Source organism: Oncorhynchus mykiss, chromosome 25 (assembly GCF_013265735.2).
Source record: "Oncorhynchus mykiss isolate Arlee chromosome 25, USDA_OmykA_1.1, whole genome shotgun sequence".
Classification (NCBI taxonomy): Eukaryota; Metazoa; Chordata; class Actinopteri; order Salmoniformes; family Salmonidae; genus Oncorhynchus; species Oncorhynchus mykiss.
This window is the reverse complement of record NC_048589.1, coordinates 46,596,596-46,622,090: the sequence shown is the minus strand read 5'-3', so window position 1 is coordinate 46,622,090 and position 25,495 is coordinate 46,596,596. Positions and strand designations below refer to the sequence as shown.

The window sequence follows — 25,495 nt, the reverse complement described above, 5'->3', positions numbered from 1 at the left end:
ACTGGTTGAAGAGGATTTAACAAGCAACATCAATAAGGGATCATAGCTTTCACCTGATCAGTCTGACATGGAAAGAGCAGGTGTCCTTAATGTTTTGTACACGTAGTGTGTGTGTACAATACCTGTTAGATATTATGATCTTCCTGTAATGTGCTTTTGTATGTATGATTGCTGTAAGAAGAGTTTGTTAACATGCTCTAAATGTAATGGGCATATTAGCTCCCTGCTAATTACAGGTGTTTTTCTACAGCCATCCAGAGCATCTAGAACTGCATATCTAATGTGCAATCTTTTTATTAAGTATTTATACATATTGCATTTTTAATATTTTTGTAATTGTTCAATTATTGATTGTAAATCCCAGTCTGATATTGACATTCAAGCACTATCGAGTCATAAACGACATGTGTAATATATTTGTATCAAAACAAACTACGGATCATCTGGAACCATTGGCTGGGCTTCTGTTCTTTATTACCCAGTGCGAGAGAGAGTAAGGATCACATCTGTTACACAGGTGTTCAGAGAGACGCAGATTGGTTAGTCCACTCTGTCTTCCGTAAACAAGCTCTGTAACATGGACATATGGCCCTGTGGGAACACTAACCCTGTGTATCAATTTAGCCTATTTAAAAAATAAATAATTTCTCTCTCCGATATGAAAACCGTACCACAAGCGATGCGTGTTAATGTTCAGATCAACCCCACCTACAGAAGAGTCCTGCGTCTAATGGAACTGTGAGAGTCCTGATCAAGGGCTAACAGGGTTGCATCGACTGCTGCTGTGGTGTAGGAAGGGGGATTCCAATATGTAGGTTACATCCTTTTCTATATTGAAACAACTAATACCACCCCCCCTAAAAAAACTAGGTATGCTCTTTAGTGATATATGTCTAATACCAGCCATAACTAATGTAATTGCATGTTGTTAAGCCTAAATATGACTGTTTTAAAAAGCTACTCCCCTAAATGTGTAATGGTCCAGGCGGTTGCTATGCCGTCGACAGGTCTATAGCAGCAACGCTAACGAACACAATGACGGCACTGGTGCTCGCGCCTTGATCAAATATCGGCGGATTCCAAAAAAAAAACGTTATTTTCAAAACGCCATAACGACGGTTGCTAATAAACATGTCTTGTATCCGCAGGGTGAACGGACAATTCCCGTGTATGAGCCCCGCTGTCAGGTAACGTCTATTTCTGACGCTATCTTGTTTACCGAAAAGGGATGTGATGAAGCTAGCTAGCTTAGCTATAAATATTTAGCTGCAGATGTGTTGTTTCTTTACGTTGCTCGGCAGTTGAGCTAGCTAACGTTTGCTTGAAAGCTACTGTTAAGCTATCTCGCCATGTTTGACTATGACATTGGATCGGCTAGATATGAAGCTAACTAATCGATTGATTGTAGCTAGACTAGTTAGCTGCTAGCGTCAATTGCCTAGGAATTCAATCAAAGTCGCACTTTGAGAATGTGCATTGCGGATGGATTCATCTACGTTGCACCTTTTTACTGTCTTTTTTCTTATTTACTGTAGATGCTGTGTTGCTATTTCTGCCTTTCGCAGGTCTGAGTGCGGATTGCACATTTTGATCATACGAAAAAAGGTAGAAGGTGGAAAATTTAAATTACACCACCATCTAACCCTGCATCTTACCTATACACTATCCCCAAAACCCATCCCACTACTTTAGCCCTAAACGATTCTACACCAGGCCGTTGTCCTTGGAGGATGGAAACCCTTCTCTCAACTTCCTGTTGATCTGCTGCACAAAACTCTCACACCCAAATATTTATCTGCTGCTTCAACTATCACATCTTTCTTCTGTGATTTCTGCTCTATCCCTGCAGTTGATCACCATGGTTATAAATGCAAGAAATCCAACCTTATTAAAACTCAACCTCTCTGAATCTCTCTCTTCAGGCCTACTCACTGGGGGGGCTCTCAGTCAAATCCTTCATCCTTGGGCTATCCTCCACTCTCCTTAACGTCTCAGCATATGAAAGTCTTCCCCACTCGAACTCTGGCAATCTCAACTTGTACAGGGCACTTCAGACCCCCAGCTGCATGGGCGCCCCACAGTGTTCTCAACCCCCAACTTCACACTCCCTCTGACTATGCCCTCCTGTACACTTTCCACATTCTGGGATCTCCCTTCTACATACTGCTGCCACATATCCAAATCCTTGGCACCTAATCAACCGTAGCGGGTTCGGAATAAACGCCCTCACCGAATAGCAAATATACCCCTGCCAGACCTTATTCGTTAGAAACTCCATATTGAAGCTCAGCAAGAAAGACTGTGTAGCCTCCATCTTACCATTTCCACCGGATTTGAGACTCCCGAAACGGCAGCTGACACAAAACACCAGAAATTTTATTTCTCATCTTATCCACCTCCACACTCAATGCCCCCCCAGTGATCACTTCTTTGATCGGTGCCCTACTAAAGAGAACAAAGCACGACCAGGGGTGAAAATTGATTTCATGTCTTCCCAGTACGGGACCACCTATATGTGCACGCACCTAATCATAGAATTACATATAGAATCCATATTCATTCAATAGGATCTCTGTGGGCCTAATCATAGAATTATATATATATAATTCTTATTCATTCAATAGGATCTCTGTGGGCCTAATCATAGAATTATATATATATAATCCTTATTCATTCAATAGGTTCTCTGTAATCATAGTTATTTCATAGTTTTGATGTCTTCACTATTATTCTACAATGTAGAAAATAGTAAAAATAAAGAAAAACCATGTAGGTTTGTCCAATCTTTTGACTGGTCCTGTGTGTCTATATAGTATTCACTTGGGAACAGATTTCTTGAATTATAATCACTTGGAGCTGATTTCCTAGTGTTTTCACAGTCTATTATGTCCAACAATAAAACATAAAATGTTTTTATACACGCTTAACCCGGAAGCCAGCCGCACCAATGTGTCGGAGGAAACACCTGGCGACGTGTCAGCGCCCAGCCCGCCACAGGAGTCGCTAGAGTGCGATGGGACAAGGACATCCCAGGGGGCCAAGCCCTCCCCAAGCCGGTCGACGCTGGGGGTCTCCCGGTCGCGACACAGCCTGGGATCGAACCAGGATCTGTAGTAACGCAGCTAGCACTGCCTTAGACCACTGCGCCACTCGGGAGGCCCAAAATTATTATGTTTTAGTCAAGCATCTGTTTGGGCTTCTTGTGGTCAATTTGCATTCTACAAATATTTATAATTATCTTTATATTTTAGTTGACGTTCTTATCCAGAGCGACTTACAGGAGCAATTAGGGTTAAGTGCCTTGCTCAAGGGCACATCGACAGACTGTTCACCTAGTCGTCTCAGGGATTCAAACCAGTGACCTTTCAATTACTGGCCCGACACTCTTAACCACTAGGCTACCTGCCGACCCTGCCTGTTCTGGCCCCCCGACCATCTGCTTAAGAAAAATGGGCCGTGGCTGAATCTAGTTGATAATCCCTGGTCTAGGCCATGCCACCCGTTTTCAAGTCCATTCGCAAATGTTTCATGCCATGCGTCAGCCTAATGATAAATTATGGTGTAATGGCCGACAGTTTTCTTGACATTTATTTTTCATTACTGTGATTGGCTCATGTTTTACCGGACCATACCGCCTTACTTTCACCCCGAACATGACACCAGTCGAGGATAGACAAAAAATCTAAACAATTCCACTTCTCTAAACTTTGACGGATGTAACAGTTCTCAGTTTGTCCTTTACCCAACTTGAAACAACATATTGGTCGGCCAAAAAGCATAGATCCACTTTTTCCAAAAACCGCACTCCTACCGGTCCAAAATCATCTCTGGTAGGATTTTCAGGGCAAACGTTGTAAATCTGTACCACCACACCTGCTGCCACAGGAAGGCCTTCATCCTGGTCAGGCTCAGTTTCAGAGGAATCATCACTGACTCCATCTCATGATTCTCAAGAGAGCCAGCAGACCCATGGGATCCAACATCCTTAAAATGCTCAAGTGATAAACTAAATTTAGAAGTAATATTCCCTGGCTTGTATTCAGGCGATGAAGGTTTGTACTTAGAACCATTTTTCCCCCGCTTTCGAGTCATGACATTTCCTCTTTCTCGCCGTCGAACTGATAGCCTTTTGTCCAATTGCTGCTCCAAGGGCACTGGCTTCTATCCAATTGTATGGTTCATATGGTGGATGTTTATTTGTATTTTGACAAATTGGCATCAATGGCACCTACTGTATCTACGTTATATTGTGTTTGTCTTTTTCAGCTGCTCCCGTCTGCGCCATGTCCAGTCACTGCTGTGGGAGGGGGAAGCCAGCCCTGATGGGATTCTTTGCTCTCTGGGTGAGTCCAGCACTGTCTCAATACTGGAGTCACATTCATTCTGAGGAAGTTGGATTTGACAACATGACAATATATTAAACATGGCTTGAACGCAGTAAACTGTCTTGAGATATTATTATTTATACACTTAGTATATCAAACATTAGGAACACCTTCCTAATATTGAGTTTCACCTCCCCCCTTTGCCCTCAATTAATCGGGACATGGACTCCTCAAGGTGTCAAGCGTTCCACGGGGTTGCTGGCCCATGTTGACTCCAATGTTTCCATTTGGGTGCTGGACCAATCTTGATACACATGGGGAACTATTGAGCGTGAAATACCCAGCAGCGTTGCAGTTCTTGACACAAACCGGTGTGCCTGGCATCTACTACCATACCCCGTTCATAGGCACTAAAATCTATGAATGGCACACATACACAATCCTGTGTCAAGGCTTAAAAAACATGATTTAACCTGACTCCTCCCCTTCATCTACACTGATTGAAGTGGCTTTAACAAGTGACATCAAGAAGGGATCATACAGTAGCTTTCTCCTGGTCAGTCTCTGATGGAAAGAGCAGATGTTCTTAATGTTTTGTACACTATTCCCTGTTTTATATAGATGATGCTTTAGCTATGTTGTAGTCATATTAACTTCCCTGTTTTATATAGATGATGCTTTAGCTATGTTGTAGTCATATTAACTTCCCTGTTTTATATAGATGATGCTTTAGCTATGTTGTAGTCATATTAACTTCCCTGTTTTATATAGATGATGCTTTAGCTATGTTGTAGTCATATTAACTTCCCTGTTTTATATAGATGATGCTTTAGCTATGTTGTAGTCATATTAACTTCCCTGTTTTATATAGATGATGCTTTAGCTATGTTGTAGTCATATTAACTTCCCTGTTTTATTTGATTTCAGCATGATTTGACATGTTAGTTCATATTGCAGGGATTGACAGCAGGTATAATGAGGGCTGCAGTGAGCTGGCCAACTACCTGTTCTACGGACTGTACCGGAAGAACCAGCTGAACCTGGAGCACATTCTGGAGGACTTCCCTGAGGAGGTGCTGGATGGTGAGGAGAAGGGGTTATGGGGTTTAGTATTTCAATAAGATCCCCCAAGGCAGCGGCTACTCTTCCTGTGGTCCAAATAGGAAGCAAAACACAACAAATAGAATCAATAATATACATCATACAATACGCAAATATATAAACATGTCTGTGTCTCCACAGTCCCCGTCATGCCGTAAGGTGTTCTTTAATCTGTTACCTGAGGTGGCAGAGAGTTCCATGTAGTCGTAGCTCTATTTAATACTGTTTGTTTCAAAGCCTCTGTTCTGCACCTGGGGACTATGAAGAGACCTCTGGTTGCATGTTTTGTTTTGTACCGATGAGTGTCCAAACTTTGTGCCAACGGTTTGAACATACAGTTCAGTACCTTAAACACATCAATACCTTGCGCAAATACCCATAGTGATGCAGGCAATCTCTCCTCAACTCTGAGCCAGGGGAGACTGACATGCATGTGACTGACATCCACCTCCGTGTACATCTAAGTGCAACGTGCTGCCCTGTTGTGGACCGACTGCAGTTTATCTATGTCCAGGGCATAAAATTAACACCCGGAAAATGCGGGTAGATTTAGGTATTCCTGTGTTAGAATATCTATTTCACCAGCCACGCAGCAACATGGGGTTGGGATCAGTATATAGTCAGTTATGATCAATATATAGTCAGTAGTAGGGGTTATGATCAGTATATAGTCAGTAGTAGGGGTTATGATCAGTATATAGTGAGTAGTAGGGGTTATGATCAGTATATAGTCAGTAGTAGGGGTTAGGATCAGTATATAGTCATTAGTAGGGGTTAGGATCAGTATATAGTCAGTAGTAGGGGTTATGATCAGTATATAGTCAGTAGTAGGGGTTATGATCAGTATATAGTCAGTTATGATCAGTATATAGTCAGTAGTAGGGGTTATGATCAGTATATAGTCAGTTATGATCAATATATAGTCAGTAGTAGGGGTTATGATCAGTATATAGTCAGTAGTAGGGGTTATGATCAGTATATAGTGAGTAGTAGGGGTTATGATCAGTATATAGTCAGTAGTAGGGGTTAGGATCAGCATATAGTCAGTAGTAGGGGTTATGATCAGTATATAGTCAGTAGTAGGGGTTATGATCAGTATATAGTCAGTAGTAGGGGTTATGATCAGTATATAGTCAGTTATGATCAGTATATAGTGAGTAGTAGGGGTTATGATCAGTATATAGTTAGTAGTAGGGGTTATGATCAGTATATAGTCAGTAGTAGGGGTTATGATCAGTATATAGTCAGTAGTAGGGGTTATGATCAGTATATAGTCAGTAGTAGGGGTTATGATCAGTATATAGTCAGTAGTAGGGGTTATGATCAGTATATAGTCAGTAGTAGGGGTTATGATCAGTATATAGTCAGTAGTAGGGGTTATGATCAGTATATAGTCAGTAGTAGGGGTTATGATCAGTATATAGTCAGTAGTAGGGGTTATGATCAGTATATAGTGAGTAGTAGGGGTTATGATCAGTATATAGTCAGTAGTAGGGGTTATGATCAGTATATAGTCAGTAGTAGGGGTTATGATCAGTATATAGTCAGTAGTAGGGGTTATGATCAGTATATAGTCAGTAGTAGGGGTTATGATCAGTATAGTTAGTAGTAGGGGTTATGATCAGTATATAGTCAGTTATGATCAGTATATTGTCAGTAGTAGGGGTTATGATCAGTATATAGTCAGTAGTAGGGGTTATGATCAGTATAGTTAGTAGTAGGGGTTATGATCAGTATATAGTCAGTTATGATCAGTATATAGTCAGTAGTAGGGGTTATGATCAGTATATAGTCAGTAGTAGGGGTTATGATCAGTATAGTTAGTAGTAGGGGTTATGATCAGTATATAGTCAGTTATGATCAGTATATAGTCAGTAGTAGGGGTTATGATCAGTATATAGTCAGTAGTAGGGGTTATGGGGTTATGATCAGTATATAGTCAGTAGTAGTGGTTAGGATCAGTATATAGTCAGTTATGATCAGTATAGTCAGTAGTAGGGGTTATGGGGTTAGGATCAGTACATAGTCAGTCGTATGGGTTATGATCAGTATATAGTCAGTTATGATCAGTATATAGTTAGTAGTAGTGGTTAGGATCAGTATATAGTCATTAGTAGGGGTTAGGATCAGTATATAGTCAGTAGTAGGGGTTATGATCAGTATAGTTAGTAGTAGGGGTTAGGATCACTATAGTTAGTAGTAGGGGTTAGGATCAGTATATAGTCAGTAGTAGGGGTTAGGATCAGTATAGTCAGTAGTAGGGGTTATGATCAGTATAGTTAGTAGTAGGGGTTATGATCAGTATATAGTCAGTAGTAGGGGTTATGATCAGTATATAGTCAGTAGTAGGGGTTAGGATCAGTATAGTTAGTAGTAGTGGTTAGGATCAGTATATAGTCAGTAGTAGGGGTTATGATCAGTATATAGTCAGTAGTAGGGTTTAGGATCAGTATATAGTCAGTAGTAGGGGTTAGGATCAGTATATAGTCAGTAGTAGGGGTTATGATCAGTATAGTTAGTAGTAGGGGTTAGGATCAGTATATAGTCAGTTATGGGGTTATGATCAGTATATAGTCAGTAGTAGGGGTTAGGATCAGTATAGTTAGTAGTAGGGGTTATGATCAGTGTATAGTCAGTAGTAGGGGTTATGATCAGTATATAGTCAGTAGTAGGGGTTATGATCAGTATATAGTCAGTAGTAGGGGTTAGGATCAGTATATAGTTAGTAGTAGGGGTTATGATCAGTATATAGTCAGTAGTAGGGGTTAGGATCAGTATATAGTCAGTAGTAGGGGTTAGGATCAGTATATAGTCAGTAGTAGGGGTTATGATCAGTATATAGTCAGTAGTAGGGGTTATGATCAGTATATAGTCAGTTATGATCAGTATATAGTCAGTAGTAGGGGTTATGATCAGTATATAGTCAGTAGTAGGGGTTAGGATCAGTATAGTTAGTAGTAGGGGTTATGATCAGTATATAGTCAGTTATGATCAGTATATAGTCAGTAGTAGGGGTTATGATCAGTATATAGTCAGTTATGATCAGTATATAGTCAGTAGTAGGGGTTATGATCAGTATATAGTCAGTAGTAGGGGTTATGATCAGTATATAGTCAGTAGTAGGGGTTATGATCAGTATATAGTCAGTAGTAGGGGTTATGATCAGTATATAGTCAGTAGTAGGGGTTATGATCAGTATATAGTCAGTAGTAGGGGTTAGGATCAGCATATAGTCAGTAGTAGGGGTTATGATCAGTATATAGTGAGTAGTAGGGGTTATGATCAGTATATAGTCAGTAGTAGGGGTTATGATCAGTATATAGTCAGTAGTAGGGGTTATGATCAGTATAGTTAGTAGTAGGGGTTATGATCAGTATATAGTCAGTTATGATCAGTATATAGTCAGTAGTAGGGGTTATGATCAGTATAGTTAGTAGTAGGGGTTATGATCAGTATATAGTCAGTAGTAGGGGTTAGGATCAGTATAGTTAGTAGTAGGGGTTATGATCAGTATATAGTCAGTTATGATCAGTATATAGTCAGTAGTAGGGGTTATGATCAGTATATAGTCAGTTATGATCAGTATATAGTCAGTAGTAGGGGTTATGATCAGTATATAGTCAGTAGTAGGGGTTATGATCAGTATATAGTCAGTAGTAGGGGTTATGATCAGTATATAGTCAGTTATGATCAGTATATAGTCAGTAGTAGGGGTTATGATCAGTATATAGTCAGTAGTAGGGGTTATGATCAGTATATAGTCAGTTATGATCAGTATATAGTCAGTAGTAGGGGTTATGATCAGTATATAGTCAGTAGTAGGGGTTATGATCAGTATATAGTCAGTAGTAGGGGTTATGATCAGTATATAGTCAGTAGTAGGGGTTAGGATCAGCATATAGTCAGTAGTAGGGGTTATGATCAGTATATAGTGAGTAGTAGGGGTTATGATCAGTATATAGTCAGTATTAGGGGTTATGATCAGTATATAGTCAGTAGTAGGGGTTATGATCAGTATAGTTAGTAGTAGGGGTTATGATCAGTATATAGTCAGTTATGATCAGTATATAGTCAGTAGTAGGGGTTATGATCAGTATAGTTAGTAGTAGGGGTTATGATCAGTATATAGTCAGTTATGATCAGTATATAGTGAGTAGTAGGGGTTATGATCAGTATATAGTCAGTAGTAGGGGTTATGATCAGTATATAGTCAGTAGTAGGGGTTATGATCAGTATATAGTCAGTAGTAGGGGTTATGATCAGTATATAGTCAGTTATGATCAGTATATAGTGAGTAGTAGGGGTTATGATCAGTATATAGTCAGTAGTAGGGGTTAGGATCAGTATATAGTCAGTAGTAGGGGTTATGATCAGTATATAGTCAGTAGTAGGGGTTAGGATCAGTATAGTTAGTAGTAGGGTTATGATCAGTATATAGTCAGTTATGATCAGTATATAGTCAGTAGTAGGGGTTATGATCAGTATATAGTCAGTTATGATCAGTATATAGTCAGTAGTAGGGGTTATGATCAGTATATAGTCAGTAGTAGGGGTTATGATCAGTATATAGTCAGTAGTAGGGGTTATGATCAGTATATAGTCAGTAGTAGGGGTTATGATCAGTATATAGTCAGTAGTAGGGGTTAGGATCAGCATATAGTCAGTAGTAGGGGTTATGATCAGTATATAGTGAGTAGTAGGGGTTATGATCAGTATATAGTCAGTAGTAGGGGTTATGATCAGTATATAGTCAGTAGTAGGGGTTATGATCAGTATAGTTAGTAGTAGGGGTTAGGATCAGTATAGTTAGTAGTAGGGGTTATGATCAGTATATAGTCAGTTATGATCAGTATATAGTCAGTAGTAGGGGTTATGATCAGTATAGTTAGTAGTAGGGGTTATGATCAGTATATAGTCAGTAGTAGGGGTTAGGATCAGTATAGTTAGTAGTAGGGGTTATGATCAGTATATAGTCAGTTATGATCAGTATATAGTCAGTAGTAGGGGTTATGATCAGTATATAGTCAGTAGTAGGGGTTATGATCAGTATATAGTCAGTAGTAGGGGTTATGATCAGTATATAGTCAGTAGTAGGGGTTATGATCAGTATATAGTCAGTAGTAGGGGTTAGGATCAGTATAGTTAGTAGTAGGGGTTATGATCAGTATATAGTCAGTTATGATCAGTATATAGTCAGTAGTAGGGGTTATGATCAGTATATAGTCAGTAGTAGGGGTTATGATCAGTATATAGTCAGTAGTAGGGGTTATGATCAGTATATAGTCAGTAGTAGGGGTTATGATCAGTATATAGTCAGTTATGATCAGTATATAGTCAGTAGTAGGGGTTATGATCAGTGTATAGTCAGTAGTAGGGGTTATGATCAGTATATAGTCAGTAGTAGGGGTTAGGATCAGCATATAGTCAGTAGTAGGGGTTATGATCAGTATATAGTGAGTAGTAGGGGTTATGATCAGTATATAGTCAGTAGTAGGGGTTATGATCAGTATAGTTAGTAGTAGGGGTTATGATCAGTATATAGTCAGTTATGATCAGTATATAGTGAGTAGTAGGGGTTATGATCAGTATATAGTCAGTAGTAGGGGTTATGATCAGTATATAGTCAGTAGTAGGGGTTATGATCAGTATATAGTCAGTAGTAGGGGTTATGATCAGTATATAGTCAGTAGTAGGGGTTATGATCAGTATATAGTCAGTAGTAGGGGTTATGATCAGTATATAGTCAGTTATGATCAGTATATAGTGAGTAGTAGGGGTTATGATCAGTATATAGTCAGTAGTAGGGGTTAGGATCAGTATATAGTCAGTAGTAGGGGTTATGATCAGTATATAGTCAGTAGTAGGGGTTATGATCAGTATATAGTCAGTAGTAGGGGTTAGGATCAGCATATAGTCAGTAGTAGGGGTTATGATCAGTATATAGTGAGTAGTAGGGGTTATGATCAGTATATAGTCAGTAGTAGGGGTTATGATCAGTATATAGTCAGTAGTAGGGGTTATGATCAGTATAGTTAGTAGTAGGGGTTATGATCAGTATATAGTCAGTTATGATCAGTATATCGTCAGTAGTAGGGGTTATGATCAGTATAGTTAGTAGTAGGGGTTATGATCAGTATATAGTCAGTTATGATCAGTATATAGTGAGTAGTAGGGGTTATGATCAGTATATAGTCAGTAGTAGGGGTTAGGATCAGTATATAGTCAGTAGTAGGGGTTATGATCAGTATATAGTCAGTAGTAGGGGTTAGGATCAGTATAGTTAGTAGTAGGGTTATGATCAGTATATAGTCAGTTATGATCAGTATATAGTCAGTAGTAGGGGTTATGATCAGTATATAGTCAGTTATGATCAGTATATAGTCAGTAGTAGGGGTTATGATCAGTATATAGTCAGTAGTAGGGGTTATGATCAGTATAGTTAGTAGTAGGGGTTATGATCAGTATATAGTCATTAGTAGGGGTATGATCAGTATATAGTCAGTTATGATCAGTATATAGTCAGTTATGATCAGTATATAGTCAGTTATGATCAGTATATAGTCAGTTATGATCAGTATATAGTCAGTTATGATCAGTATATAGTCAGTAGTAGGGGTTATGATCAGTATATAGTCATTAGTAGGGGTTAGGATCAGCATATAGTCAGTAGTAGGGGTTAGTGTTATGGGGTTAGGATCAGTAATGCATACTACTTCACACATGTTGGATGGTTCTCAACAAGCGCTCCTGGCTCCAGTGATTAATATTTCTAATGGTCTACATCCCGGATGGCACCCTATTCTCTATATAGTGCATATAGGTCTCTGGTTAACAGTAGTGCACTATATAGGGAATAGGGTGCTTTTGTGATGACAACCTATGTGTTCTAGTGTTTTGTTAATGCTGTCTTACTCTGTGTGTTGTTCTGGCTCGTTAACATTGAGACCCGTCTCTCTTCATCTCCAGATGTGATCGTGCTGATCAAGGCAGAGAGTGTCCACCTGTACTGTAATCCAATCAACTACAGTTACCTGCTGCCCTACGTCTCCCACTGGAGGAACCTTTCCATACACTGCATGAACCAAACAGAGGTTAGCTATTACTGTAACCACATAGACTGCCTTACCCAGGCAGAGGTTAGCTATTACTGTAACCACATAGACTGTCTTACCCAGGCAGAGGTTAGCTATTACTGTAACCACATAGACTGTCTTACCCAGGCAGAGGTTAGCTATTACTGTAACCACATAGACTGTCTTACCCAGGCAGAGGTTAGCTATTACTGTAACCACATAGACTGCCTTACCCAGGCAGAGGTTAGATATTACTGTAACCACATAGACTGCCTTACCCAGGCAGAGGTTAGATATTACTGTAACCACATAGACTGTCTTACCCAGGCAGAGGTTAGCTATTACTGTAACCACATAGACTGCCTTACCCAGGCAGAGGTTAGATATTACTGTAACCACATAGACTGTCTTACCCAGGCAGAGGTTATTTATTACTGTAACCACATAGACTGTCTTACCCAGGCAGAGGTTAGCTATTACTGTAACCACATAGACTGTCTTACCCAGGCAGAGGTTAGCTATTACTGTAACCACATAGACTGTCTTACCCAGGCAGAGGTTAGCTATTACTGTAACCACATAGACTGTCTTACCCAGGCAGAGGTTAGATATTACTGTAACCACATAGACTGCCTTACCCAGGCAGAGGTTATTTATTACTGTAACCACATAGACTGTCTTACCCAGGCAGAGGTTAGCTATTACTGTAACCACATAGACTGTCTTACCCAGGCAGAGGTTAGCTATTACTGTAACCACATAGACTGTCTTACCCAGGCAGAGGTTAGCTATTACTGTAACCACATAGACTGCCTTACCCAGGCAGAGGTTAGATATTACTGTAACCACATAGACTGCCTTACCCAGGCAGAGGTTAGATATTACTGTAACCACATAGACTGTCTTACCCAGGCAGAGGTTAGATATTACTGTAACCACATAGACTGCCTTACCCAGGCAGAGGTTAGATATTACTGTAACCACATAGACTGTCTTACCCAGGCAGAGGTTAGCTATTACTGTAACCACATAGACTGTCTTACCCAGGCAGAGGTTAGCTATTACTGTAACCACATAGACTGTCTTACCCAGGCAGAGGTTAGCTATTACTGTAACCACATAGACTGTCTTACCCAGGCAGAGGTTAGATATTACTGTAACCACATAGACTGCCTTACCCAGGCAGAGGTTATTTATTACTGTAACCACATAGACTGCCTTACCCAGGCAGAGGTTAGATATTACTGTAACCACATAGACTGTCTTACCCAGGCAGAGGTTAGCTATTACTGTAACCACATAGACTGTCTTACCCAGGCAGAGGTTAGCTATTACTGTAACCACATAGACTGTCTTACCCAGGCAGAGGTTAGCTATTACTGTAACCACATAGACTGTCTTACCCAGGCAGAGGTTAGATATTACTGTAACCACATAGACTGCCTTACCCAGGCAGAGGTTATTTATTACTGTAACCACATAGACTGTCTTACCCAGGCAGAGGTTAGCTATTACTGTAACCACATAGACGGCCTTACCCAGGCAGAGGTTAGATATTACTGTAACCACATAGACTGCCTTACCCAGGCAGAGGTTAGATATTACTGTAACCACATAGACTGTCTTACCCAGGCAGAGGTTATTTATTACTGTAACCACATAGACTGTCTTACCCAGGCAGAGGTTAGCTATTACTGTAACCACATAGACTGTCTTACCCAGGCAGAGGTTATTTATTACTGTAACCACATAGACTGTCTTACCCAGGCAGAGGTTAGCTATTACTGTAACCACATAGACTGCCTTACCCAGGAAGAGGTTAGCTATTACTGTAACCACATAGACTGCCTTACCCAGGCAGAGGTTAGCTATTACTGTAACCACATAGACTGTCTTACCCAGGCAGAGGTTAGATATTGCTGTAACCACATAGACTGCCTTACCCAGGCAGAGGTTAGATATTACTGTAACCACATAGACTGTCTTACCCAGGCAGAGGTTAGCTATTACTGTAACCACATAGACTGCCTTACCCAGGCAGAGGTTAGATATTACTGTAACCACATAGACTGCCTTACCAAGGCAGAGGTTAGATATTACTGTAACCACATAGACTGTCTTACCCAGCCAGAGGTTAGCTTACTACCATCACACTTGTAAGTTCTCATCCAAATGTTAAATTGATCAAGAAATAAATAACAATATTTTTATGTTTTGATTAGATTACTTAATTAATAGAAATGCATTTATATTTGTTTCCTTAACCAAGCAGATACACAGGTATGTCTAAATTGAATGTTGATGTTAATTATGTTCACTCCTGTTCTCCGCCCTCCCCCTCCTTCTTTGTTTCCCCCCTCATCTCCCCCTGCAGTATGAAGACGAGGAAGCAGCGGAGGAGTTTAAGATCTCCAGCTTTGTGAGCATGGTTCAAGACTGCAGCCGTATTGGAGTTCCTTACAGCACCCAGGGTACAGTATAGTTACAGAGATTACATGACATAGTACATGTTACATGTACAGTGCCTTTGGCAAGTATTCAGACCCCTTGACTTTTCCCACATCGTGACTTTACTTTCATTAATCTGATGACTGTTATTTATTTAATCAACTAACTATATTTGTTACCTGATTTAAATGAATCATGTAACAATTAACTCATTAGGATTTGGGGCACCACGAGAGCGGTTGTTACCATCTCCCGAATTAAATTCTGAAGGTCTTTACCTATTACCTCCATAAAACGGTCAACGTATTATTCATAACCTCGTCTCATATCATCATTCTGAACAGTCGTAACCTCCTGCATCTGCAAAAACCCCAGCCTTACTTATGATTCAGTACAGACCTAAGTTGCAGAATGGCGCCGGAGGAGATGGCTGCTGTTTTATGGGCTCCTAACCAATTGTGCTACTGTGTGTGTTTTTTAGTGTTATTTGTAACTTATTTTGTACATAATGTTTCCGCCACCGTCTGGAAGAAGACTTTTTCTTTAACGAGTCGGAGCCGAAGGATTTACTTCAGACACCCGACAAGGCTCAAATCCCCGTCATTCGCATGAGAAAGAGACGGAGATATATCGAGGACATAGGTCGGGGTGCCTTGTAAGGATCCGACGACGACTGGGTAATCTGCCTCTACCATCAGTCCTATTAGCCAACGTACAATCATTGGATAGCAAAATAGACAAGCTACGTTCATGAATATCCAACCAATGGGACATTAAAGACTATAATGTTTCACCGAGTCGTGGCAGAACGACGACATGGATAGAACGACGACAGCTGGCGGGGTGTCACGTAGAGTAGGCCAGAAGGCTATACTGGAAAACCTAACCTCTATCAAAAATAAAAAAGATGGCGGAGCCGCAAAAGGTCTTCTGTGCTTCAGGGTGTTTATTAACATAGTGATTCCTGAACAAAAACAACAGTACTGCCATCAAACATATACCTTATGGGCCAGCTAAAAACAATGCTGCCCCATTCACAGCTCAAGAGGCTCCTTTTGTTGGGGAAGCCCCTCCCATTAGAACAATTAACACTAATTCATTATGCAATTACCTATTCAAACCTACATTTTCCATTCACTAAATATACTAAAGTATATACATTGCAACATGTTTTTTATGAAACAATATCCCAATATAACATTTCCAAAATTACATCACTACTGACATAGTGTCTTTCAATATGCCCATTTACATTAATGGGCTATTCGGGACAGGCACGACAAAGTCCGCCCAATTCCCTTAGCTCGGGTCCTTATCCAGCGTACCCGGAAGCTACAGAGATTGAGAGAGAGGGTAACAGAACAAACAAACACGCTCATCCATAACATCGATAAGTCACTACTCATTCAAAAAATAAGTGGTCAGATGACGTATATGCTAAGCTACAGGACTGTTTTTCTAGCACAGACTGGAATGTGTTCCTGGATTCTTCCGATGGCATTGAGGAGTACACCACATTGGTCACTGGCTTCATCAATAAGTGCATCGAGGACGTTGTCCCCACAGTGACCATATGTACATACCCCAACCAGAAGCCATGGATTACAGGCAACATTCGCACTGAGCTAAAGGGTAGAGCTGCCGCTTTCAAGGATCGGGACTCTAACCCGTACGCTTATAAGGAATCCTGCTATGCCATCCGGCGAACCATCAAACAGGCAAATCGTAAATACAAGACTTAAGATTGAATCGTACTACACCGGCTCCGACGCTCGTCAGATGTGGCAGGGCTTGCAAACTATTACAGACGACAAAGGGAAGCACAGCTGTGAGCTGCCCAGTGACACAAACCATTATCCCAGAAACCCTAGACCCACTCCAATTTGCATACCGCCCCAACAGATCCACAGATGATGCTATCTCTATTGCACTCCACACTGCCCTTTCCCACCTGGACAAAAGGAACACCTATGTGAGAATGCTATTAATTTACTACAGCTCAGCGTTCAACACCATAGTGCCCTCAAAGCTCATCACTAAACTAAGGACCCTGGGACTAAACACCTCCCTCTGCAACTGGATCCTGGACATCCTGATGGGCCACCCCAAGGTGGTAAGTGTAGGTAACAACACATCTGCCACTCTGATCCTCAACACAGGGGCCCCTCAGGGGTGCGTGCTCATTCTCCTCCTGTACTTCCTGTTCACCCATGACTGCATGGCCAGGCACGACTCCAACATCGTCATTAAGTTTACCAAGAACGCAACAGTGGTAGGCCTGATCACCGACAACGATGAGACAGCCTATAGGGTGGAGGTCAGAAACCTGGCCGTGTGGTGCCAGGATAACAACCTCTCTCTCAATGTGATCAAGACAAATTATTGTGGACTACAGGAAAAGGTGGACAGAGCACACCCATATTCTCATCGACGGGGCTGTAGTGGAGTAGGTTGAGAGCTTCAAGTTCCTTGGTGTCCACATCACCAACAAATTATCATGGTCCAAGCACACCAAGACAGTTGTGAAAAGGGTACAACAAAGCCTATTACCCCTCAGGAGATTGAAAAGATTTGTCATGGGTCCTCAGATCCTCAAAAGGTTATACAGCTGCACCATCGAGAGCATCCTGACGGGTTGCATCACTGCCTGGTACGGCAACTGCTCGGCCTCCGACCGCAAGACACAACAGAGGTTAGTGCTTACGGCCCAGTACATCACTGGGGCCAAACTTCCTTCCGTCCAGGACCTCTACACCAGGCGATGTCAGAGGAACGCCCTGAAAATTGTCAGACTCCAGCCACCTTAGTCATCGACTTGTTCTCTCTGCCACCGCACGGCAGGCGGTACCGGAACGCCAATTCTAGGTCCAAAAAGCTTCTTAATAGCTTTTATCCCCAAGCCATAAGGCTTCTGAACAGCTAATCAAATGGCTACCCAGACTATTTGCATTGTCCCCCCCTGGACCCCCTCTTTTACACTGCTGCTACTCTCTGTTTATTATCTATGCATAGTCACTTTAACTGTACCTACATGTATATATTACCTCAATTATCTTGACTAACCTGTTCCCCGCACATTGACTCTGTACTGGTACCCCCTGTATAAAGCCTCACTACTGTTATTTTGTTACTGCTCTTTAATTATTTCTTATTTTTTACTTATCTGTTTTATGCAGTTTAAAAAGTTGTGTTAAGGGCTTGTAAGTAAGCATTTCTCTGTAAGGTCTATGCATGTGACAAATTTGATTTGATACTCAAATTGGTTTAATTATTTATTTATTAGCTAAGTAAATGATAACACAGAATAACAAACACACTTAATACATGCGGAAAAGGTATTCCTTGGTAACCAGTAATTACTCCTCTATAACTACTTCATTGGTAACCAGTAATTACTCCTCTATAACTACTTCCTTGGTAACCAGTAATTACTCCTCTATAACTACTTCCTTGGTAACCAGTAATTACTCCTCTATAACTACTTCCTTGGTAACCAGTAATTACTCCTCTATAACTACTTCATTGGTAACCAGTAATTACTCCTCTATAACTACTTCCTTGGTAACCAGTAATTACTCCTCTATAACTACTTCCTTGGTAACCAGTAATTACTCCTCTATAACTACTTCCTTGGTAACCAGTAATTACTCCTCTATAACTACTTCATTGGTAACCAGTAATTACTCCTCTATAACTACTTCCTTGGTAACCAGTAATTACTCCTCTATAACTACTTCCTTGGTAACCAGTAATTGCTTAACAGCCTCCGACGTGACTTCTATTGTTCCACTTATGTAATGAAGCAAACAACTAATTGAACAATTGTAACATAATTGAACTGTAACCAGCAACTTGTTTTATAGTGTGACGGTTTGGGATGTGTAGTGTTTATATGTAAATGAGAAACTGTGCTGTTTCAGGCCACATCCAGACATTTGACATGTTTATGATAGAGAAGTGGCCCATCATTCAGGCCTTCGCTCTGGAGGGGATCGGTGGAGGAAGCTTCTTCACCATGAAATACAAGGTACCTCACTCCATATTACTAATACAAATTGTAGGGGGAAATTGTCTAACCTTAGGTCCATGGCAGAATAGTTAGTAAAATAATTACGTCTCCATTTAATTTGAGTGGTACAGACATTTGCTACATACATTACAGACATTTGTGGTCACGAGGAGCATTGTACAAAAATAAAGTCATCAGCAATTGGATCATCTCTAACCAATCAGAGTATTAAAGCCAATGACACGTTTTCTAAACACTGCTTTACCCACTTAGGTTGGGCCAGAGCCAGAACACATCTTTCTGGGACCAATCCGAACGGTTAGAATGTGTTTGCATTATAATAATCGTCGGAGAGGTACTCGGATCCAGACTCATTGCAGAGAAGAAACTTGCATTTGGCCGTAGCAAGGAGTTTGGGTTACTTCTCGGAAATGATTGACTGGATGTGTGTACTGTTGCTGTGTGTTCCAGTTGATGGACATTAGTGAGAAGCTGTGGCAGACCTACACCAGATTGGACCCTGTGTCCCTAGACAACCTGCTGACTGAGGTAACCATTCTGAGCTTGAACGCACCACACACCTGTGAGTAGATGTTGGACCAGCGTGTTGTGACGGCCACACTGACTCTGGTATGGTGTCTCTTCCAGGACCTGGTGTTGTTTGAGAAGCAGTGGAGCAGTTTCTTCTCCAGCTTTGACATCGAGAGCCATCTGTCTATCCTGGAACTGTCTGAGGCTCAGGCAGGGGAGGTAACTTAACACTAGAACTGCTAAAGCAGTCAAATCAAATGGTATTGGTCACACACACATGGTCAGCAGATGGTATTGGTCACATACACATGGTCAGCAGATGTTATTGGTCACATGGTCAGCAGATGTTATTGGTCACATACACATGGTCAGCAGATGTTATTGGTCACATGGTCAGCAGATGTTATTGGTCACATACACATGGTTAGCAGATGTTATTGGTCACATGGTTAGCAGATGTTATTGGTCACATACACATGGTTAGCAGATGTTATTGGTCACATGGTCAGCAGATGTTATTGGTCACATGGTCAGCAGATGTTATTGGTCACATACACATGGTTAGCAGATGTTATTGGTCACATGGTTAGCAGATGTTATTGGTCACATACACATGGTTAGCAGATGTTATTGGTCACATGGTTAGCAGATGTTATTGGTCACATGGTCAGCAGATGTTATTGGTCACATGGTCAGCAGATGTTATTGGTCACATGGTCAGCAGATGTTATTGGTCACATACACATGGTCAGCAGATGTTATTGGTCACATACACATGGTTAGCAGATGTTATTGTTCACATACACATGGTTAGCAGATGTTATTAGTCACATACACATGGTTAGCAGATGTTATTGGTCACGTACACATGGTCAGCAGATGTTATTGGTCACATACACATGGTTAGCAGATGTTATTGGTCACATGGTTAGCAGATGTTATTGGTCACATACACATGGTTAGCAGATGTTATTAGTCACATACACATGGTTAGCAGATGTTATTGGTCACATACACATGGTCAGCAGATGTTATTAGTCACATGGTCAGCAGATGTTATTAGTCACATACACATGGTCAGCAGATGTTATTAGTCACATACACATGGTTAGCAGATGTTATTGGTCACATACACATGGTCAGCAGATGTTATTGGTCACATACACATGGTTAGCAGATGTTATTGGTCACATACACATGGTTAGCAGATGTTATTAGTCACATACACATGGTTAGCAGATGTTATTGGTCACGTACACATGGTCAGCAGATGTTATTGGTCACATACACATGGTTAGCAGATGTTATTGGTCACATGGTTAGCAGATGTTATTGGTCACATACACATGGTTAGCAGATGTTATTAGTCACATACACATGGTTAGCAGATGTTATTGGTCACATACACATGGTTAGCAGATGTTATTAGTCACATACACATGGTCAGCAGATGTTATTAGTCACATACACATGGTTAGCAGATGTTATTAGTCACATACACATGGTTAGCAGATGTTATTGGTCACATACACATGGTCAGCAGATGTTATTGGTCACATGGTCAGCAGATGTTATTGGTCACGTACACATGGTTAGCAGATGTTATTGGTCACATGGTTAGCAGATGTTATTGGTCACATGGTCAGCAGATGTTATTGGTCACATGGTCAGCAGATGTTAATGGTCACATACACATGGTCAGCAGATGTTATTGGTCACATGGTCAGCAGATGTTATTAGTCACATACACATGGTCAGCAGATGTTATTAGTCACATACACATGGTCAGCAGATGTTATTAGTCACATACACATGGTCAGCAGATGTTATTGGTCACATACACATGGTCAGCAGATGTTATTAGTCACATGGTCAGCAGATGTTATTGGTCACATGGTCAGCAGATGTTATTGGTCACGTACACATGGTTAGCAGATGTTATTGGTCACATGGTTAGCAGATGTTATTGGTCACATGGTCAGCAGATGTTATTGGTCACATGGTCAGCAGATGTTATTGGTCACATGGTCAGCAGATGTTATTGGTCACATGGTCAGCAGATGTTATTGGTCACATGGTCAGCAGATGTTATTAGTCACATACACATGGTTAGCAGATGTTATTAGTCACATACACATGGTCAGCAGATGTTATTAGTCACATACACATGGTCAGCAGATGTTATTGGTCACATGGTCAGCAGATGTTATTGGTCACATGGTTAGCAGATGTTATTAGTCACGTACACATGGTCAGCAGATGTTATTGGTCACATGGTCAGCAGATGTTATTGGTCACGTACACATGTTCAGCATATGTTTACGTGAGTGTAGCGAATGCTTGTGGTTCTAGTTCCTACAGTGCAGTAATATCTAACAAGTAATATCTAACAAGTAATCTAACAATTTCACAAGAACTACCTAATACACACATCTAAAGGGGTTAATGAGAATATGTACATGTAGGTATATGGATGAGCGATGGGCAAGGTGCAATAGATGGTATAAAATACAGTATATACATGTGATATGAGTAATGTAAGATATGTAATATGTAAGATATGTAAACATTATTAAAGTGGCATTGTTTAAAGTGGCATTGTTTAAAGCGACTAGTGATCCATTTATTGAAATGGCCTGTGATTGGGTCTAAGTGCAGGCAGCAGCCTCTCTGAGTTAGTGATGGCTGTTTAGCACTCTGATGGCTTTGAGATAGAAGCTGTTTTTCAGTCTATGCAACACACCTCCAGGCTGTGTAAAGGTTATTTTACCACGAAGGAGAGTGATGGAGTGCTGCATCAGTAGACCTGGCCTCCACAATCCCCCGAACTCAACCAAATTGAGCCAACAAGTGCTCAGCATATGAGGGATCTCCTTCAAGACTGTTGGAAAAGCATTCCAGGTGAAGCTGGTTGAGAGAATGCCAAGAGTGTGCCAGGCTGTCATCAAGGCAAAGGGTGGCAATTTTAAAGAATCTCAAATATAAAATATATTTTGGTTTGTTTAACACGTTTTTGAATCCTACATGATTCCATATGTGTTATTTCATATTTTTTAATGTCTTCACTTTTATTCTAAAATGTAGAAAATGGTCAAAATAAAGAAAAACCCTGGAATGAGTCGGTGTTCTAGAACTTTTGATCAGTAGTGAATATAACACACTGTCAGTGTTAGAATCTTAATATCACAAACACAACTGGAGTTATAACCAGTTTTAGGAGTGTATGTCATAAATATATTTTTTAAGGGTTTTCCCCATTGCCCCTCTTTTCCCGACAGTAGGGCCTGCTTCGCTCCTTCTCCCAACAGTGGAAGGTGCCGTGCCCACTTGATAATCACCCGGATAATTGTCTCGGAACAGAACGAAACTAATATCACATATATAACAACAGATTACATAAATAAAGTAAGGTATGATGGGGGAGGAAGGGGGAGAATGGATGAGCGAGACGAAGCGAACGATGCAGCATTATGTCATCATCCATTTAATCTATTGAATTGATCCATTCTAATTATATACCTCATCTTAAAATGGTATGTACCCTATATCAGTTCAGCGAATCACAGCAGTCTAGTCAGTCTACTCCGTTCCTATTGGGAGTAGGCTTCACACTGAGAGCTGGCATAATTTACAATGGCAAGAAGACCAAGACGACTTGATGCACGTGCTGCGTTAGCGCTGTTACAAGATCAGATTGAAAATGGTGGGGAAGAAATGAATCATGACTCTGAGCATCAGCCTGAACCTGCACATCCAAGGCCTAAGCGCAAAAAAAGCCAGAACGGCCGCAATTAAATGAAATGGTGAGACAGGAGAAAGGAAGGGACTCACCATTTGGATAGAACCAGCCGGTGACAATGCTACGGGCCGATTATCAGCACAAAATGTCATCGCTGAGAGAGCAGGCTCTACATCTCAAGCACAAAAGTACATCCGCAACACACTCGCCTGCTTTCATTGTTTATGTGACGTGAACATGCTACAGCACATACTGTGGCTGAGGTGCACAGGGAGCAAGGGATGCCTGGGATCTGTCTGTTGATGAGCTGGAAGCGTTCATTTCAATCCTGTATGTCCGTGAAGTATTTCGGTGGCGAGAGCGTGTATATGGAGAGCTTCTGCTGAGACATGTACTGTATGGGATACCTTTCTTTGGAGAAACCATTTCACCAGACTACTTCAGAGAGATCATGTGTTACCTCCATTTTGATGACAGAGAAAACACATTGAATAGAGAGTGTGTAGAATTCATGTGTAAAATGTATTATACAATAGACAATATTCACACATTTTGCAGCACGTGGATTAAGTATAAAAATAATAATGACTCAATAATCCATGCTTTCTGGCAATGCGATATAGTCTGGAATATGTGGGCGGAGCTAGAAAGTTGGCTGCCAGAGGTATTACAATGTAAACTTCCTTTTAATCCGTCTGTCTGTATATTTCAAGACATGTCATATGGTTGTATAGTGAGATACCCAATGGACTGGACGATTCTCATTTCTCATCTTGAAAAAAATGTATATTAAAAACTTGGCAATCAATTAATCTACCATAATTAACAGAATGGAAAAATCTAATTTATTAATGAAATATTGAAATAGCATGGGCGACCAAGGAAAAACGAATTGGTATAATTTAAGGCCATGTGGCAATCAATAATGCAGGCACTAGGGATGGAGATATGACTAGGGATGGAGGTGTGACCCGGTACTAGGGATGGAGATGTGACCAGGTACTAGAGATGGAGATGTGACCAGATACTAGGGATGGAGATGTGACCAGGTACTAGGGATGGAGATGTGACCAGGTACTAGAGATGGATATATGACTAGGGATGGAGGTGTGACCAGGTACTAGAGATGGAGATATGACCAGGTACTAGGGATGGAGATATGACCAGGTACAAGGGATGGAGATATGACCAGGTACTAGGGATGGAGATATGACCAGGCACTAGGTATGGAGATATGACCAGGTACTAGAGATGGAGGTGTGACCAGGTACTAGGGATGGAGATATGACCAGGTACTAGGGATGGAGACATGACCAGGTACTAGGGATGGAGATGTGACCAGATACTAGGGATGGAGATGTGACCAGATACTAGGGATGGAGATGTGACCAGGTACTATGGATGGAGATATGACTAGGTACTAGAGATGGATATATGACTAGGGATGGAGGTGTGACCAGGTACTAGAGATGGAGATATGACCAGGTACTAGGGATGGAGATATGACTAGGGATGGAGGTGTGACCCGGTACTGGGATGGAGATATGACCAGGTACTAGGGATGGAGACATGACCAGGTACTAGGGATGGAGACATGACCAGGTACTAGGGATGGAGACATGACCAGGTACTAGGGATGGAGATATGACCAGGTACTAGGGATGGAGACATGACCAGGTACTAGGGATGGAGATATGACCAGGTACTAGGGATGGAGACATGACCAGGTACTAGGGATGGAGATATGACCAGGTACTAGGGATGGAGACATGACCAGGTACTAGGGATGGAGATATGACCAGGTACAAGGGATGGAGATATGACCAGGTACAAGGGATGGAGATATGACCAGGTACTAGGGATGGAGATATGACCAGGTACTAGGGATGGAGATATGACCAGGTACTAGGGATGGAGATATGACCAGGTACTAGGGATGGAGATATGACCAGGTACTAGGGATGGAGATGTGACCAGGTACAAGGGATGGAGGTGTGACCAGGTACTAGGGATGGAGACATGACCAGGTACTAGGGATGGAGACATGACCAGGTACTAGGGATGGAGATATGACCAGGTACAAGGGATGGAGATATGACCAGGTACAAGGGATGGAGATATGACCAGGTACTAGGGATGGAGATATGACCAGGTACTAGGGATGGAGGTGTGACCAGGTACTAGGGATGGAGATATGACCAGGCACTAGGGATGGAGACATGACCAGGTACTAGAGATGGAGATATGACCAGGCACTAGGGATGGAGAT

The 25,495-nt window shown here is 41.2% G+C and overlaps 1 protein-coding gene across 1 annotated transcript in view; it reads left to right on the top strand.

Moving 5' to 3' along the window:
- Positions 1-1,012: 1,012 nt before the first annotated feature.
- Positions 1,013-25,495, top strand: part of c25h20orf194 (chromosome 25 C20orf194 homolog) — an 84,425-nt gene continuing 59,942 nt past the window's right edge. Inside the window, exons 1-8 of the mRNA XM_036962462.1 lie at positions 1,013-1,187; positions 4,267-4,343; positions 5,283-5,408; positions 12,393-12,517; positions 14,874-14,970; positions 18,868-18,974; positions 19,428-19,505; positions 19,605-19,706. Of these exons, the coding sequence (XP_036818357.1) occupies positions 1,132-1,187; positions 4,267-4,343; positions 5,283-5,408; positions 12,393-12,517; positions 14,874-14,970; positions 18,868-18,974; positions 19,428-19,505; positions 19,605-19,706 (768 nt within the window). The 5' untranslated portion in view covers positions 1,013-1,131. The remainder of the gene's footprint in view (positions 1,188-4,266; positions 4,344-5,282; positions 5,409-12,392; positions 12,518-14,873; positions 14,971-18,867; positions 18,975-19,427; positions 19,506-19,604; positions 19,707-25,495) is intronic.